This window comes from Primulina eburnea, chromosome 11 (assembly GCF_022965805.1).
Source record: "Primulina eburnea isolate SZY01 chromosome 11, ASM2296580v1, whole genome shotgun sequence".
NCBI lineage: Eukaryota > Viridiplantae > Streptophyta > Magnoliopsida > Lamiales > Gesneriaceae > Primulina > Primulina eburnea.
This window is the reverse complement of record NC_133111.1, coordinates 30,401,067-30,417,434: the sequence shown is the minus strand read 5'-3', so window position 1 is coordinate 30,417,434 and position 16,368 is coordinate 30,401,067. Positions and strand designations below refer to the sequence as shown.

The 16,368-nt window shown below is 32.2% G+C and overlaps 1 protein-coding gene across 1 annotated transcript; it reads left to right on the top strand.

The window, feature by feature from the left end:
* The first annotated feature begins 13,905 nt into the window (after positions 1-13,905).
* Positions 13,906-15,555, top strand: LOC140805263 (large ribosomal subunit protein eL8y-like). The gene is made up of 5 exons (XM_073161517.1): positions 13,906-14,185; positions 14,592-14,761; positions 14,854-14,982; positions 15,075-15,167; positions 15,302-15,555. The coding sequence occupies exons 1-5, from the start codon at positions 13,933-13,935 to the stop codon at positions 15,431-15,433; spliced, it is 777 nt and encodes a 258-aa protein (XP_073017618.1). The 5' UTR covers positions 13,906-13,932; the 3' UTR covers positions 15,434-15,555.
* The last annotated feature ends 813 nt before the right edge of the window (positions 15,556-16,368 follow it).

Genomic DNA, 16,368 nt, shown 5'->3' with positions numbered 1-16,368 from the left:
TGGATTTTATTGGCCCACTTTGTTTAAAGACACCCACGAAATCTGCAAGATCTGTGAAAATTGTCAAAAATTGGGTGCGATTTCAAAAAGAAACATGATGCCTTTGAATCCTATCATTGAAATTGAAATATTTGATTGTTGGGGAATAGATTTTATGGGACCTTTTCCACCGTCGTTTGGATACTTGTATATTTTAGTTGCAGTTGATTATGTTTCCAAATGGATAGAGGCAATTCCATGTCGAACAAATGATCATAAAATCGTCATCAAATTTTTGAAAGAAAATATTTTTAGTAGATTCGGAATTCCTCGAGCTATGATAAGTGATGGGGGAACTCACTTTGTTAATAAACCATTTGCTTCATTAATGAAAAAATATGGTATTACTCACAAAGTAACAACTCCTTATCATCCTCAAACAAATGGACAAGTTGAATTAGCTAATAGGGAGATAAAGCAAATTTTGGAAAAAACTGTTAACTCAAATAGAAAAGACTGGTCTCTGCGACTTAATGATGCACTGTGGGCATATCGAACAGCTTTTAAAACATCATTGAATATGTCTCCCTATAGGTTGGTTTATGGAAAACATTGTCATTTGCCTGTGGAATTGGAACATAAAGCTTATTGGGCGATAAAAACTTTAAATTCAAGCATGGATGATGCCAACAAATTGCGTAAATTGCAACTTAATGAACTTGATGAACTCAGAAATGATGCGTATGAGAATTCAAGGATTTATAAAGCAAAAATCAAATCATTTCATGATAAAACAATTCTTAGAAAATCTTTTGAGATTGGTAAAAAAGTTTTGCTTTATAATTCTCGACTTCACATATTCCCAGGAAAATTACGATCAAGATGGACAGGCCCATATGTTATAAAGCATGTGTATCCTTATGGAGCTGTGGATATTGAAAATCCTAAAAATGGTGATGTTTTTAAAGTGAATGGACAAAGGCTTAAACCATTTTTGGAAAATGAAATCTTTCAAGAAGAGTTTATTTCCCTTTCTGATCCTTGATTTTTTTTTTTTGTGTTGCATTTGATTATTGTTTGTTTTTATTTCAGGTTTTCTTAATCTTTTTATTTTCCCGGTTAAATGGCGGATAACGGTACTCCGTGACTCTCATAGTCGGTTAAATCAGTTTCCCACAATTGCTGATACAAAAATTTAAAAAAAAAAAAAATCATTTCTTTTCTTTTCAAAATGGATGAAATTCTCTCAAAAATTTGTAAATATTTTCCCTCTGTTTCTGAAAATGTTCTAAGAAAAATTTATGCAGGAAGGTGTGAAAGATTGAGATTACTAATGCAAAAAGGAATTCCAGAAGATATTCGTCTTGTAATAGAAGCTAAGGTCCGATTAGGAGGAGAAGTTCCACAATCATTGCTTATTCGGTATTTGCCTGGATTAGGAAAAAGCACTTATGCGAAAAAACGAAGGGCCAAAAGTTTAGGGGTTTGTCATAAGTGTGCAAGATGGACTTGTGACAAACGATGCAGATCTTTGGGATGTGTTTCCAATAACAGAGAAGATAAAATTGATTTCATTAAGAATGGGCTGAGTAAGGAGTCTTTAGATAACATCTTATTGACTCTTGAGACGCATTCTAGTGGACATGTGCATATTGAACTTCTCCGTTTATGGAAACAATTTCAAGATGAGCGTCATAGTCTTGGGAATCTGACTAAAAAAGACCCTGTTTGCCAATTTATAAGAAAATTGGATGGGAAGCATATCCTCGACTCATAGAAGGCGTTGAAGCCGTTTCTGGACGTAAAACCAGAGGAAAATTGTGAGCCACAATCACTCTACTGTTTATAAGCATGTGTGTCATTATTTTTTTACTATTTATTCTACAGCTGTGACCCATAGTTTTGTCATGATAACATATTACCCCTATAAAATCTCTCATCTTTCTTTCTACTTTCGCAGAAAAAAAAAAGGAAAGTAAAAACATGACTGGATCCTCTGCACAAACATTGAAAAATATTTGTGTATTTTGTGGGTCGAGTCCTGGAAAAAATGAAGTGTTTGTAGAAGCAGCGAATAATCTTGGAAAGATATTGGCTGAGAGAAAAATTCACTTGGTATATGGGGGAGGTAATATTGGGTTAATGGGATCTGTTTCAACATCTGCTCATCTTGGAGGTAGTCAGGTATTGGGTATTATTCCTATAGCTTTAGCTGAAGGAAATATTACAGGTGTTACGATTGGGGAGGAATTAAAAGTTTCTTCTATGTATGAAAGAATCACTCAAATGATTGAAAATTCTGATGCTTTTATCGCACTACCAGGTGGTTTTGGTACATTAGAAGAAATTTTTCACACTGTTTCTTGGGCACAACTTAATATCCATAATAAACCCGTGGGCTTGTTGAATATCAATAATTATTATGACAGTTTGTTGACATTTCTTGATAAAGCTGTGGAACAGAATTTCATTTCAGAAAATTCACGACGGATGCTCATCTGTGCTTCGACTGCCGATCAATTAATTGATGATTTGGAAGCTTTTGTTCATAAGCCTGATCCGATGATAACAAAGATCAATTGGTCGCAATCAAGCAGTAAGAAAAGGAAGTTGGATCATTGATTCAAAAGTCGTGGATTGGTTTGCGTTTGTTTCAGTTTGTTATCTTCAATAAAGTTCCAGGTGATATCTCTTTCATTATGTACTCTTTATTAATAGCTATTTTGACATTAGGGACAATGTCATATTCTGATTGGGGGGAGAACACATATAAAAAAAAAAAAAAACAAATTTAAAAAAAAATTAAATATTATTTTAAAATAAAACCATGTTTATTGTTTGTACCTTAGTAATTTTTTGCAAAAATGTCATACATTACATATTTGAAAGATTTAAATTAGAACATGCATTAATCTATTTAAGAATGTTTAAATTTTATTTGAAAAAAGGTCATTTTTAATATTCTGATCAATATAAAAATATGATTTATGAAATCTTTTTGAGTGATTAACCATTGTGATAAAATTAGGTAGTAAAGTATATGGCCCAAGATATACCTTATAAGAGTGCCTAAAATTTTTGAACTCACACATATTTTGTGAGTGAGTGGAGAGGACTGAGAAAACAGCTTTCGAGCCTTTATTGATCATGAGAGAGACTATCTATTGTTTAGATCTTGAGTTCTTATTTTGAAAAAAAAAATATATATTTCCTGAAAAAAAAAAGAAAAAAAAGAAAAATACAAAAAGAAAGATGTTGAAGATCTATGTAATTTTTAAGTTATATGCTGCGACCCATTTTTCTCTCATAAGAATAAAAAAATAAAAAAAAAATAAAAAAAGAAAGAGAGAAATACATTGTACAAATTAAATAAATATGTGGTCAAAAAGCATAAACTTAGTCTGATTCCATGATGTAAAAAAAAAAAAAATCAGGAAAAAAAAATATAATAAGAACAACTGGATTTTAAATCAATTGATTTTCTATCTTTTGATTAGTTTGGCTCGTTTGTCTGTCTGCATTCTGTAAACCATTTTTCTGAGCATTTATCTGTATTCCAACTCCATGAGAGAAATCGTTGCCATAAATTGAAACATTTATTAACCTGTGAGGATATGGAGTTGAGACTCTTACTAGGAATTTCTGAAGACCGTGTACATTTAACTACCTAAAATAAGCTTTGAATTAATCATCTCAAATTATTTCATAAATTATAATTATGATGATCTTGATATAACTTTGACAGTTTTCAAATTTTATTTAAACACTTAGATAGTTCTGATTACATTTCTATTTAAATTAATCAATATGTTTTGTATTGCTATTAACGCTTAAATTGCTAGGGACTAGCAATAAGCTGGTTGGGAGGTGTGATAAACATAAAAATTGTACATTAATTAAATGTTTTATAATATAAATATATAGTTTTTGTTTTATTAAATTTTTAAATATTATATGTTTTATAATAAATTGTATAAAATATAAGTTGTTGTGTAATTATAAGTTTTTACTATTTTTACAGGTTCGATAAAACAAGAATAACCTTGGCGTTGCAAATGGGATTAAGATGATTCTTGGACCTGTAGAAAGTTGATGTTAATATCTACAATATTGGTGGCAAGCATGAGATAAAAATCCTCTCACAATTGGGATCAAATTAAGCAACAATTAAAGTTACCGAAGGAGTGGCAGTTTTACCATGCTCTAGTATTTTGACTATATCTCTCAAAATACTTGGTCAAATATTCTGAAAAAAATACCACAACTAGACAACTCAATTATCCACATGTTTCATTTTATGTGAAGAAGAAAATTCGGAGAAGATGCTTGTCAAAAGTGATGTGCAATATAATATTAATTTCTTGGAACACCAATGAAGACTTATGTGTAAAAAATAATATTTTATTTGTGGTTGTCTCCCCAAATTTGGCTATAAATAGGGGTGCATTGTAATGTATTGAGATATCCCTCATTCTATGAACAAATCTTTGAGTTCATAATATTTCTCTCTATATTTTTCTTTTATTTCTTCATTTAAATATAATTAGCATGTTAATTTCATATTCAAAGTTTTACACTTTGAATAATGAATAGCTAACTTCCTAAAGTTGAGATGATAAGGTGAAGCTCTTGGCATGATAATAAGGTTATTATAAGGTAAGAATCTATGTTTTATATTATTTAATCATTATTTATTGTTTATGTTATATTTATTTCTTTAAGCATTTTTATACCCTACTTATAAGTGGGAGTTTTGATTTATTGTTGCTATATGTTACACTAAATTCTTGGAACCATTTAAATGTTAGTTTGGTATTACCAACCATTTAAAATGGATGCCTTGAGTTATTATATATAAATATATTATAATATTAAATTCTTGGAACCATTTAAATGTTAGTTTGGTTTTACCAACCATTTAACTTGGATTCCTTGATTTATTATATATGAATATATTATAGTATTAATTTATTGGTACCATTTAAATGTTTGTTTGGTTTTACCAACCATTTAAAGTGGGAACCTTGATTTAGTGTTTACAAATATATATAGCACAATAAATACTTGACCACATTTATAAGTTTTGGTATATATTATGTACTTATAAGATTATAATTTATAACATAATATAAATATGATTATTTAATATATTGGAACCATTTTATTAAGTGGATTTCAATATTGTTCGTTAATGTTAACTTTATTAAAATACCAAGAGTGGATCCTTTAATCTCAACTACTTAAATTTAAATTTGAACAATTAAAATTTACCCATTAAAGATTCAATTAAAATTAAAAAGAAACAAAATCAAAAACAAAAAGACATTGTAGTGGACTTGTAATTACCTTAGCTTCCCTGTGGATACGATATTCGGACTCACCGAATTATACTACTTGTGGACAACCTGCTCTTGGGAGTGCAACAATCAAAGTCGCAACAAACCACGTCCAAAGGTTGCTGGAAATTTCCAACGTGTTACGAACTTCAACCTTAGTACACTAAACTTGCAAACCTTCGACCCTAGGCCCTACCAGCTCAAACCAGCCTTGGACCAACCATTCCTAGCCCACCTTAGGACCCTCTTGGACCGAGCTAACCCAAGCTCACAGCCCCATGCATGCTGCAAGACGCAAAAGACTGCTAGCCACCAACAATGCACCAACCGAGAACAGCCCTAGCACCATTCACTCAATCGGCCTCTTCCATAAATCTAGCCATGTTTGAGCCATCATAGGCCACGGCCCAGACCCACCAGGGTCTGTTCTACGGCTAGGGACGACCCTTGCACAGTCAAGGCACCACAACCTCTCGATCTAGTCGCCTAGCCGCTAGGTTTTTCCACCCAAAGCGATCGGCACTCACCTAAACCAACATAGCTATCAGCTCCTTAGCAACCCAATATGGCAGCCCCCTTGCAAAAGAATCACAAAAACGTGTGTATGAAACAAGAGAATGCACTTTCCGTATCAAACCTTTGCAAAAACGATGCCACACGGTAAATTGAAGAGTTCCTCATGCAAATACATATATATCAGCATATATAGCATGAATGATGAGAAAAAGAATGATACAAGGGGTGCCTTAACGTTTTGTGCACAAAAACTCGAAGGTATGCACGTAGGACTTGTACCAGAGAGGCGAGGAAGAATTTTCTTGAAAGCTATCAAGGATTTTGTGAGTTGCTGATGGTTTTTGCTTCGAAATGGCTGCTGATGGATGGGAGGGGTGGCTGCTAGGTTTAGTTTAGGTTTACGGTTTTCTTAATGATGTAACTAAATCAAAATATAATGCACTAATGGGCTCTTAATTAAAATTGAAAGGGTTAAAAAGGTTTTGAACTCATTAAACATTAAAACAAACCTATCAAGCTTAATAACACTGCCGAATTTTTTTTTAGATATGTTTTAGAAATATTTCCCAAACACTCGAAAAGTTCCTCGTCTAGCTAAATTTTGCGTACCGATTAAAAATATGTCCCCGACGAGTAAAAATATGTCCCAGCAAGGCCCAAATTTTGGAATCCTCCCTAAATTACACCTCATTTTAAATAAATAAAATTAATTATTTAATAAAATATTTTTCTTGATTATCCCGATCTCCGTTACTCGTTCGAGCGCGAAATGTAACTTAAAACTCTAATGCATGAAACTTTAATAACCCATGAATTAAAACACATATTTATGCAATAAACATGCATTTAATGCATTAAAACAATTTAATACAATACATAAGGAATTTGACAACTTGCATGCGCATGGTTCACGTGGACCTTCAAATTTTCGGGACGTTACATAAAAAATTCATTCCAATCTCGTTTTATTTTTCTTTCTAATATTCATCAGATAATCTATAGACTATAAAAAAAGATGTGTTGTCTACTGCTTTGATTATCTTTCTGCGAAGCTTATTCATTAGAGATTATGGATATGATCGATAACTGTTGTGCACCTTCTATGTCTAACTGTACTGTTATCACTACAAGAAATTCGTTAATCAACAACACAAATACGACCGTTGTTAAAAAAATTTAACAACGGTTTTAGTTAAAACCTTTGTCGTATGGCGTTATAAAAACCGTTGTCTTTTGGGTGTCAAAGACAACGGTTTTTAGGGTCAATGACAATGATTCGATAAAACTGTTGTCTTTGAGCGTTTACGACAACAGTTCTATAGAAAACCGTTGTCGATTAAAGTGTTTTTCGACAAACAACAACAGATTAAGGATGTTGTTGCTATGCTAAAACCATCGCTATTTTAAAATGGCGACTGTTTTGATTACAACCGTTGCTAAAATTAGCGACGATTTTTGGTAGAACTGTCGTCTTCATAAATATAGCGACGGTTTTTCTAACACCGTTGCTAATTTTAGCGACGGTTTTAGCTAAAACTGTCGCTAAATATAGCAACGGTTAAACCCAAACCGTCGCAATATTTCAAAATTGAAAAAAAAAGCCACAATCAGCGACGGTTTTAAGTATAAAAGTCGCTATTAGAGACGGTTATACCAATAACCGTCGCAAACTTTCTTTAAATACCAACATTTCCGATCCATTTTTTCCACCCACTACACAACACTTAAAATTTTCCTCTCTTACACAATTTTAACACTTTACAACACTTAAAATTTTTCTTCTTACACGATTTAATTTCGATTTAGAGTAAATTTTTTCCCTTTAATTTTTAGTAACTTTTTAAGTGTTTGTTAATATCATGAATATTGCTAGCCTATTCAAATTGTAAGTTTTTTTAGATTTATTAAATTATTAAAAGTAATTTTTTATGATGTGAAAGCTATGCAAGTGATATACTGTTGAGATTCCATGATTGTTGTAAAAACTACAACGTAGATTATTTCATATCATCTTGAAGAACTATGCTTTCATAGCTATGAGGATTATGCTCTTAGACTTGGTGAATATTGAATGCTACCTTTTTTAAATGGACTATGGTCTATCTAGAAGAGTCAGGAACCATATGTTGAGAAACTCAAGGAACCTCTACTAAATGAAATAACTCAAGAACTTGGGGTTTGAATTTTACATCATGGGATGTGTTGTCTATGTGGTTTATGTGCAAATTTGGCTTGTACAAGGAAGCATCCTTATTAAATACAACTGATCAAGCTTGTGCTATTTTCAGTACATCCGAGGTAATTGCACTTCATTTCCTCGTTTTTAAGCTCGGGGTATTTGTTTTATATTCTCGTTATATATTTTGTATGAGCTGACTTCATGCTAAGGTGTGTCTTTCCTTGGATTCAATATCTAGTAAAGTTTTTGAAGTTTATTCATTTTATGAGTCCGGACAGAGCTGAGCAATCTGGGCAGGTCAGAGAGTCCGAGCAGAGCAAAGCAGTCGTATTTAATCGAAGGAACGAATCTCCTCATGACAGGTAGCTTCTTACTCGAACTATATGAGCTGGAAATCAAGATCGGAATGTTAGAATTCAGAACGAAAACTGAGCTAGATGGTGACTAACGGCAGATACGACAACACTTGGTTGGAATCGCGCAGAAAGTGGCTGGACTCGTCGGAAAGTGGCTAAACTTCGTGAAATCTCATTTCTTGTAGCTAGGCCGAACCATGAACGACCAAAACAAAAAGTTTTTCAAGTTTCCTGGTGAAGAGGGGTGACAGGTTTCCGAAGGGTTTTTCGGAGTCGTGATTTACCTAGAAAAAGTGGTATCGAAGGAAAGCTGACGTCAAGGGCTTCCGAATATATATTTACTCTTGAATTCTGGTGGCGGACAGTGGCGGAATCGTTGGTCAAAGACTAGGCAAGGGCTTGAAGAATTCTTTGAAGTATGTGAGAGGAATGAGAAATCAGATGGTGATAAAGAAAGATAAAGATGAGACATAGATATAGCATGTGTGTGTGCTCTTTTATTATTTTGGATTCAAAACTTTTATTTCAATTCTTGTATATTATAAATTTTAAATATACATTTTAATATCGTCTATAAATTAATATTTTCTAATATGTAATTTTTAAAAATAATTTAATGATTTGACTTAATTATTTTAAATTCTTCATTTTAAAATAATTAATCTCAATTCTTACCAAATAAAATGGTAAATACATATATTTCTCTCCATCTTACAAAATATTTCGTCTTCGAAATTAAAACACAACACACAACTGACATGGTCAAAACATCAGTACTAATAATACATATGAAAGTAAGAGGACATGAATAATTTATTATATTTTCAAACAAATGAGACATTTCTTCACATGTTATAGTCTCGAGCTTCCATGTAGTTTCTTCAGAGCACCCGCATTGGTAGTGTTATAACATCCACCACCTATTCAAAAATCGTGGGGTCCACATGCCACATACATATTACATTAACACATCTATTATCCCACATTCATTTTAACATTCACACTCATTATTTGTAGGTCCCGCTGTCCACACATTAATCTTATTCTTATTTTACATTAAATAAATTCAATTTCAAATTATTAAGAAATTTAAATTATTATTATTTTATATTAATAATAATTTGTTTATATATATATATATAACAACGTTTAGCGACGGTTTGTACAACTCCGTCGCAAATAGCGACAGTTTTGAAGCAAATAGCGACAGTTTTTCCAAACCGTCGCTAAATGTCCAATTTTTTTGGGCGTATAATTCAAAACACGTTGGGCCCGCTTGTCAGCAAAGCGGCGACGGTTTCTATAAAGCCGTCGCTAATAGCGACGGTTGGAACACCATCGCTAAATGTGATTTTTTTAAAAATAAACTAGCACGGGGGCGTTCCCCACACCCTCTCTCATGTGATTGGAGAGTGGGTGTTAAAGGGGTGTTATAACACCTCTTTAACACCCAATGTGGGTGCCCTCAGTCCCATGTCTATTTCAATGTACCATAACTAGTGGAATCATTTTATTTCGACGTTGCTTATCTTTTTGATCAAGAATTAGTGTAGGATGCTCAATATAGCTAAGGGAGCTATCCAACACCACATCATATAGGCTGCGTTTGGTTGGAAGGATAGGATAAACTAATGATTAGTATGTAAATGATAAAGAAAATGATTGTGATAGAATTGTAATATATGATGTAAAATAATATTATGTTTGGTAAGATTTTTAAGTGCAGGATAATTTTGAATTTTTTGATGAAAAGACGAAATTGTCCTTCCCCTTCGCAACGGCGACAGTGGCGGCCGGCGGCCGGCGGAAATGGTCGATCGGAAAAGGTCAACAGGTGAGACGGCCGGAAACGGCTGCCGGAAACTTACCACAATCCGTCGCTAATAGCGACGGTTTTGGAGAAACCGTCGCCGATCTTGTTTTGAATTATTTTAATTACTAAAAATTAGACATTTAGCGACGTTTTTTAAATACACCGTCGCTAATTGCGACGTTTTATAAACAAACCGTCGCTAATAGCAACGGTATTTTGACAAATCTTTCTACACAAACCGTCGCTAATAGCGACGGTTTTTTGACAAACCGTCGCTAACCGCTGTCGAGTTCGTCGCTGCTCGGCCGGTGCTCGCCGCGGTCGGCGGTCCGTCTGTGGTTGGCCAGCGGCGGTCGGTGGCGGGAAATGATGGTGAGTTTGAATTTAGGAGAAGGGTAAAATCGGAAAAATATGAGGTATTAAAAGTGGGATAAATAATCCTAAGGGGTGAGGAGGTATTATTTTAACCTACCTAATATAACCTAATCATACCTAGGAGGGATAAGGTAGGTTTATTTAAAATTGAACCAAATACTTGATTGGGCCGGATAAATTAGTCTATCACTCCTAATCCCTCGAACCAAACGGGGTGATAGTCTCATAACATGAGATAGATCCGGCTCATACTGTCGAGTTGAGCTCCGAATAGATAGCAAGCGTTCTAGTTCGTTCACATGCCTTATCTCCTTCGATATTTATTCATTTTATTAATAAAAATATAAAATTATTTCAGATATAATTATATTATATTTATCTAAAAAAAGGTGGACACAACATATGATCCGTAATTACATTAATTTGAAATAAAACATAAAATTGACATTTGTTTCAAATATATAATTTATTTTTCTCATTTAATAACATTTCTTCTTTTTTTACTAAGACTCCTATTAAATAAAGCTTTAAAAAATTATTTTTGAATGAATTAAATAATAATAAAGAGAAATATTATTTATAAAAAAAATCAATAATAATTTTCAGGTTGTGAAAAACATATTAACCTATATTTAGAAAAGAATATACCTTGAAACAGTCAAAGCCAATTTGGCCTATCAGCATTAAATGATATCTCACGTGAAGCTATAAATACAATTAATAGGAGTGTCAAAATGCGACACGACCCGTCAACCCGACACGATCCAACACGAAAAAAATCAGGTTCGGGTTGGGGTTTTTCGGGTTCGGATTGGGTTCGGGTTGGGTGGATTCGGGTTAGTGTCATGTTAGGCAGGTTTTGGGTTGGGTCGGGTTGGGTCGCGGGTTGACCCGTGAACTTTTTTTTTGAAAATATTACCTATATTTTTATATATTGTATGTTTGAACAAAATTTATTGTATATTTATATGATAAATTTTCATCATTTAATATTTACTAGTTTTTCACCCGTGCGATGCACGGACAATTATTTTATCTAATTGATTATTAAAATTAGTATATATGATAATTTGTTTACTTTCTCTATAACTTGACTTTTTATCAAAGTGAAATGTTTATTGTTTTCATATACATATAGATCTTAATAATGAAATACTGAATAAAAGAGCCATTTTTGTATTTTGGCTGAAAATTAATATCATGCTTGTATTAGACAATGAATGACATGACATAATGTGTTTATCAATTATATTGTATTCACATATAAATTTATGTGCCATGTAGAAAACAATAACTTTAACAAAATAAAATGATAAACATGATACAAACTTTTAATGTGGTTTTAATTTCAATAAATAATCTAAATTAAAATACAAATAAACTAAATGGATTATAGATCATAAAATTTGAAAACAAAACGAAATTACAAATTTTGAAAAACTTCCTTAAATATAACATTTGTTGTTGAATTTTTCGGGTTGCTATCACTATCACATATCAAAATTTTTAGACTCTTAGGATTCATAACTCTGGATACAGCAACGTACGACTGACCATGACTAAAAACAGAGTTATTTAAAAAATGTCCTATATGAGACAATGAATGCCCCTGACTTTTGTTGATTATCATTGAATATAATACAATCAAAGAATACTGAACTATCTTTGTTGAAATTTAAAAGGAAGCCTTAGATAAGAAGGCGTCAATGACATTCTTGGAATAAACAATTTATGACATGCATTACTTCCACTAAGAAATTTTCCTTCCAAACATGGTTTCCGAGCCTTGTCACGATCAATTTAGTGTCATTGCATAATTCATGAGAAAGATCTATGTTGGAGATAAAGTACTAATTCTAAAAGAAACATTTATAATGATAACTCACAAGATAAATTTATTCAAGTATAAAAAAATAGTAATTGGTATTTAATATAAATTTATTTAACATGGATTATTAATAATAGCCTACTAACAACTCTATAATCAATTTTTGCCTTGAAGTAATTTAACAAAAAAAAATTGCCTGTTAAGTATGTCAAATTCCATACATATATTTTAATTCTAAATATGTTAATTAACAATTTTTTCTTGTTTATATTATTTTGCATGAATAAAAAAATAATAAAAATGATAGTTTATATTAAATTGACTTATGATTATTTTTAATAATCTATAATAATTCGAGAATTGTTGGTCTAAGATTAAAGTTAATATACTGAAGAGAAAAATGATTTTATACTACCATTGAAATAAATATATTAGATCTCAAAAATAAAACCAAATTAAAAATAGTTCATCTAAAATATAGATGAAATTTTTAATTATAAAAACTTTACATCTATATATATGTGTCATTAATTTTAAATTAATAAAATAATTACAGCGGAGCACAATTTTTGAAACATGTTTCAAAATTTCAGAATTCATATTTAAATGGTGAATAACAATTTGAATTTGGTTTATAATTTCCAGAATGAAATTTTATTTCTGGATTTGAAATTTGAAATGTAATTTAATTTGGTTTGTAATTTCTAAGAAAGATTCAATTTTCAAGCAGTTATACATACATACATTAATATACAGTTTTAATAATGAATTAAATATTTTTAGACATTTATTATAATACATATTACCACATTTTTCGTTTATTTCATTTTTTAGAATGTCATTTAGGCGGGAACTCACTAAATTTAACAACAACTCTACTTATATATATATATATATATATATATATATATATATATATATATATATATATATATATATATATATATATATATATATATATATATATATAGATTTTGCATATTTTTATTTTTTTAACAATTTTTTATTTGATTTAGTAAATATACTTTTAATTTTCTACGATTAAACTTTCAAATTTAAATCGAAAATTTTGTTATTATGTGTTTAAATTAAAATATTATTTGTTTATTTATTTTTTTGAATTTTTAAAAAAATTTAAAAAAAATTAATAAAATTCTGTTAGGCGGGTTAGACGGGTTGAGTCGGGTTATACGGGTTAGTGTTCGGGTTGTGGGTTTTCGGATTACTTCGGGTTCGGGTTGAAAAAAAATAAAAAAAAATTCGCGGGTTGACCCGAAACTCGACCCAACCCAACCCAACCCAACCGATTGACACCCCTAAGTCAATTCACAAGCTTTTTATTTATATTTTTAAAAAAAACCGTGGATATAATTTTGATATCCCTGATGATAGTTAATTTATAGTCAGTTAAAATGAATAGAAATAAAAAAATCAATCAAGAAAGCCTGCCAGTAGGCCCAATCCAATCAACAGGCCCATCATCTATAAAGCCCAGCCTACTACTATATAACCAATCCATCTAGGGTTTCTATTCCATCCTTGGTCCACAAATGGCTCCCAAGAAAGGCGTCAAGCTTCCCGCTGCTGCCAAGAAGAAGCCGGATAAAGTGGTCAATCCACTCTTCGAGAAGCGTCCTAAGCTATTTGGAATAGGAGGGGCTTTGCCACCCAAGAAGGATCTCCATAGGTATGTAAAATGGCCTCAAGTGGTGCGAATTCAGCGCAAGAAGATGATTTTGAAGCAGCGATTGAAGGTTCCGCCGCCCATTCATCAGTTCTCCAAGACCCTGGATAAGAACTTGGGTTTGTTTCCCTTTTCTGTTGTATTTAATTTACATCTAGTTCTAGTTCATGTGTTAGATTTCCCATGTATTAAGTTTCATTCGAGCATCACGCATGCATTGATACACTCATTTGTTCAGATTTTAATAGGAGTTGAGTGATATACATTGTGCTCTACTGTTGTTTTGAGTTATAAGATGTAATATTTAGGTACTTTTTTGTGTTGGACTTGGTATCTACTTGTTTTATATTGTTGATTGATTGATTGATTGGCTCTGGGGTATGTATAGTATTATTCTCCTCGATCTGCGTAACACTATATTGAGTGGAATCCAGCATGGTAACTGATGACTGAAGCATTCTAGCTCACTGATAGGAAATATCAGCCTCAGTCAAATCCTCAAATTATATTTCTTCGGATTTGCAGCTGCAAGTTTGTTCAAGATGATGCTCAAATACAGGCCCGAGGATAAAGCTCAGAAGAAAGAACGCCTTCTGAAAAGAGCTCAGGCTGAAGCTGAAGGGAAAACCCCTGAAGTTAAGAAGCCTATTGTTGTGAAATATGGGCTGAACCATGTGACTTATCTGATTGAGCAGGTGGGTCTGTTATTCTGTTTCTCGATTAACATACTTTATCTGGTAAGTATTAGCACCAGGAAACTGATGTTGCCATCGAACTTCTATCACAGAACAAGGCCCAGTTGGTTGTTATTTCCCATGACGTTGATCCTATTGAATTGGTCGTATGGCTCCCTGCATTGTGTAGAAAAATGGAAATTCCATACTGCATTGTTAAGGGCAAGGCTAGGTTGGGAACTGTAAGTGATCTTAGTCTCTTGCTATTTGTCTAACCCAAGGTAATAATTGTCATACCAACCTAGTTTTGCTCTTCCATGGAACTTTTGTGCAGATTGTTCATAAGAAGACTGCATCTGTCTTGTGCCTGACCTCTGTTAAGAACGAAGACAAGATGGAGTTCAGCAAGATTTTGGAGGCTATCAAGGTAAGTGTTTTGTCATAAAGAACTGTATTTTTTTCAGCTACGAACGGCTATATGCGACAAATTTATCGTTTGATTGCTGGGACACCCTTGCTGCAAGGTTCAAATCTGATGTGTTTTCTATGTGTGTGTGACAGGCCAACTTCAATGACAAATATGACGAGACCGGGAAGAAATGGGGAGGAGGTGTCATGGGCTCAAAATCTCAGGCTAAGACAAAAGCCAAAGAAAAACTTCTTGCGAAGGAGGCTGCCCAAAGGATGACCTGATGGCTTAATGTGAAATATATGTTGATTTGCAGTAGAACCGAATGAGAATAACTTTTTTAATTCGGCGCACCGTTTTTCTCAGAGTTTGGTCATACAATTTTTTTTGATCGAGTATTTGTTTTAATCCTTTGTCTGCTTTTGATATAACATTAGTTAAAACATGGATGTAAATGAACTAAATCCATTCCGAGGTATTTGAAACTCAATTCGATAAAAATTCGTTTGAGTTCGTTCAATGAGATTCGTTAAGATAAATTAATCAAGTTCAAGTTTTACAATATTCGGTTTGTTAGCTTTGTTAGTTTCTGAACATGTTCGTTAGTAAATTTATGAAGTGTTTTTTATATTAAAAATAATAGTTTTGATATTTGGTTTATTGAGTTAATTATAAAATATATATATATATAGACAAATCTATTAAATATATTTATTAGAATAAATTTATAAAATTTAATAAATTTTTTGTATTTTTTTTAAATATACGAAGATTTAAATTTATAATTTATATTTATTAAGCTCGTTTCGGTATGATAAAAGTTTGAATAAGTTTGTAAACCATGATTATTTCTGTAAATAAAATTCGAGTTTGGTTCGATTATAAATGAGTCAAGTTTAACATTCAAGAGTTCGGTTCGATTACATCTCTAAGTTAGCGGTATCGTTATCCAAGTTGACTGATCATGTGATAGTATTTTACTGATATTGCAATTACAAAAATATGTTGAGGCAGGGCTGACAGGCTGAACTCTCATTCAGCTTGTCTAGCTGTTTGCTTGAATCCTGTGATACATTTTTTTTTAAAATTGTGGTAGGCTCGATTATCTGATTGACAAGTTGTATCTCGAGTATCAAGGGCGGAGCCAGGAATCCAATCCTACTCGGGCAAGAATTTTAAACTCTAATATCATTTAATATTTTAAATTGATCTACCGGGC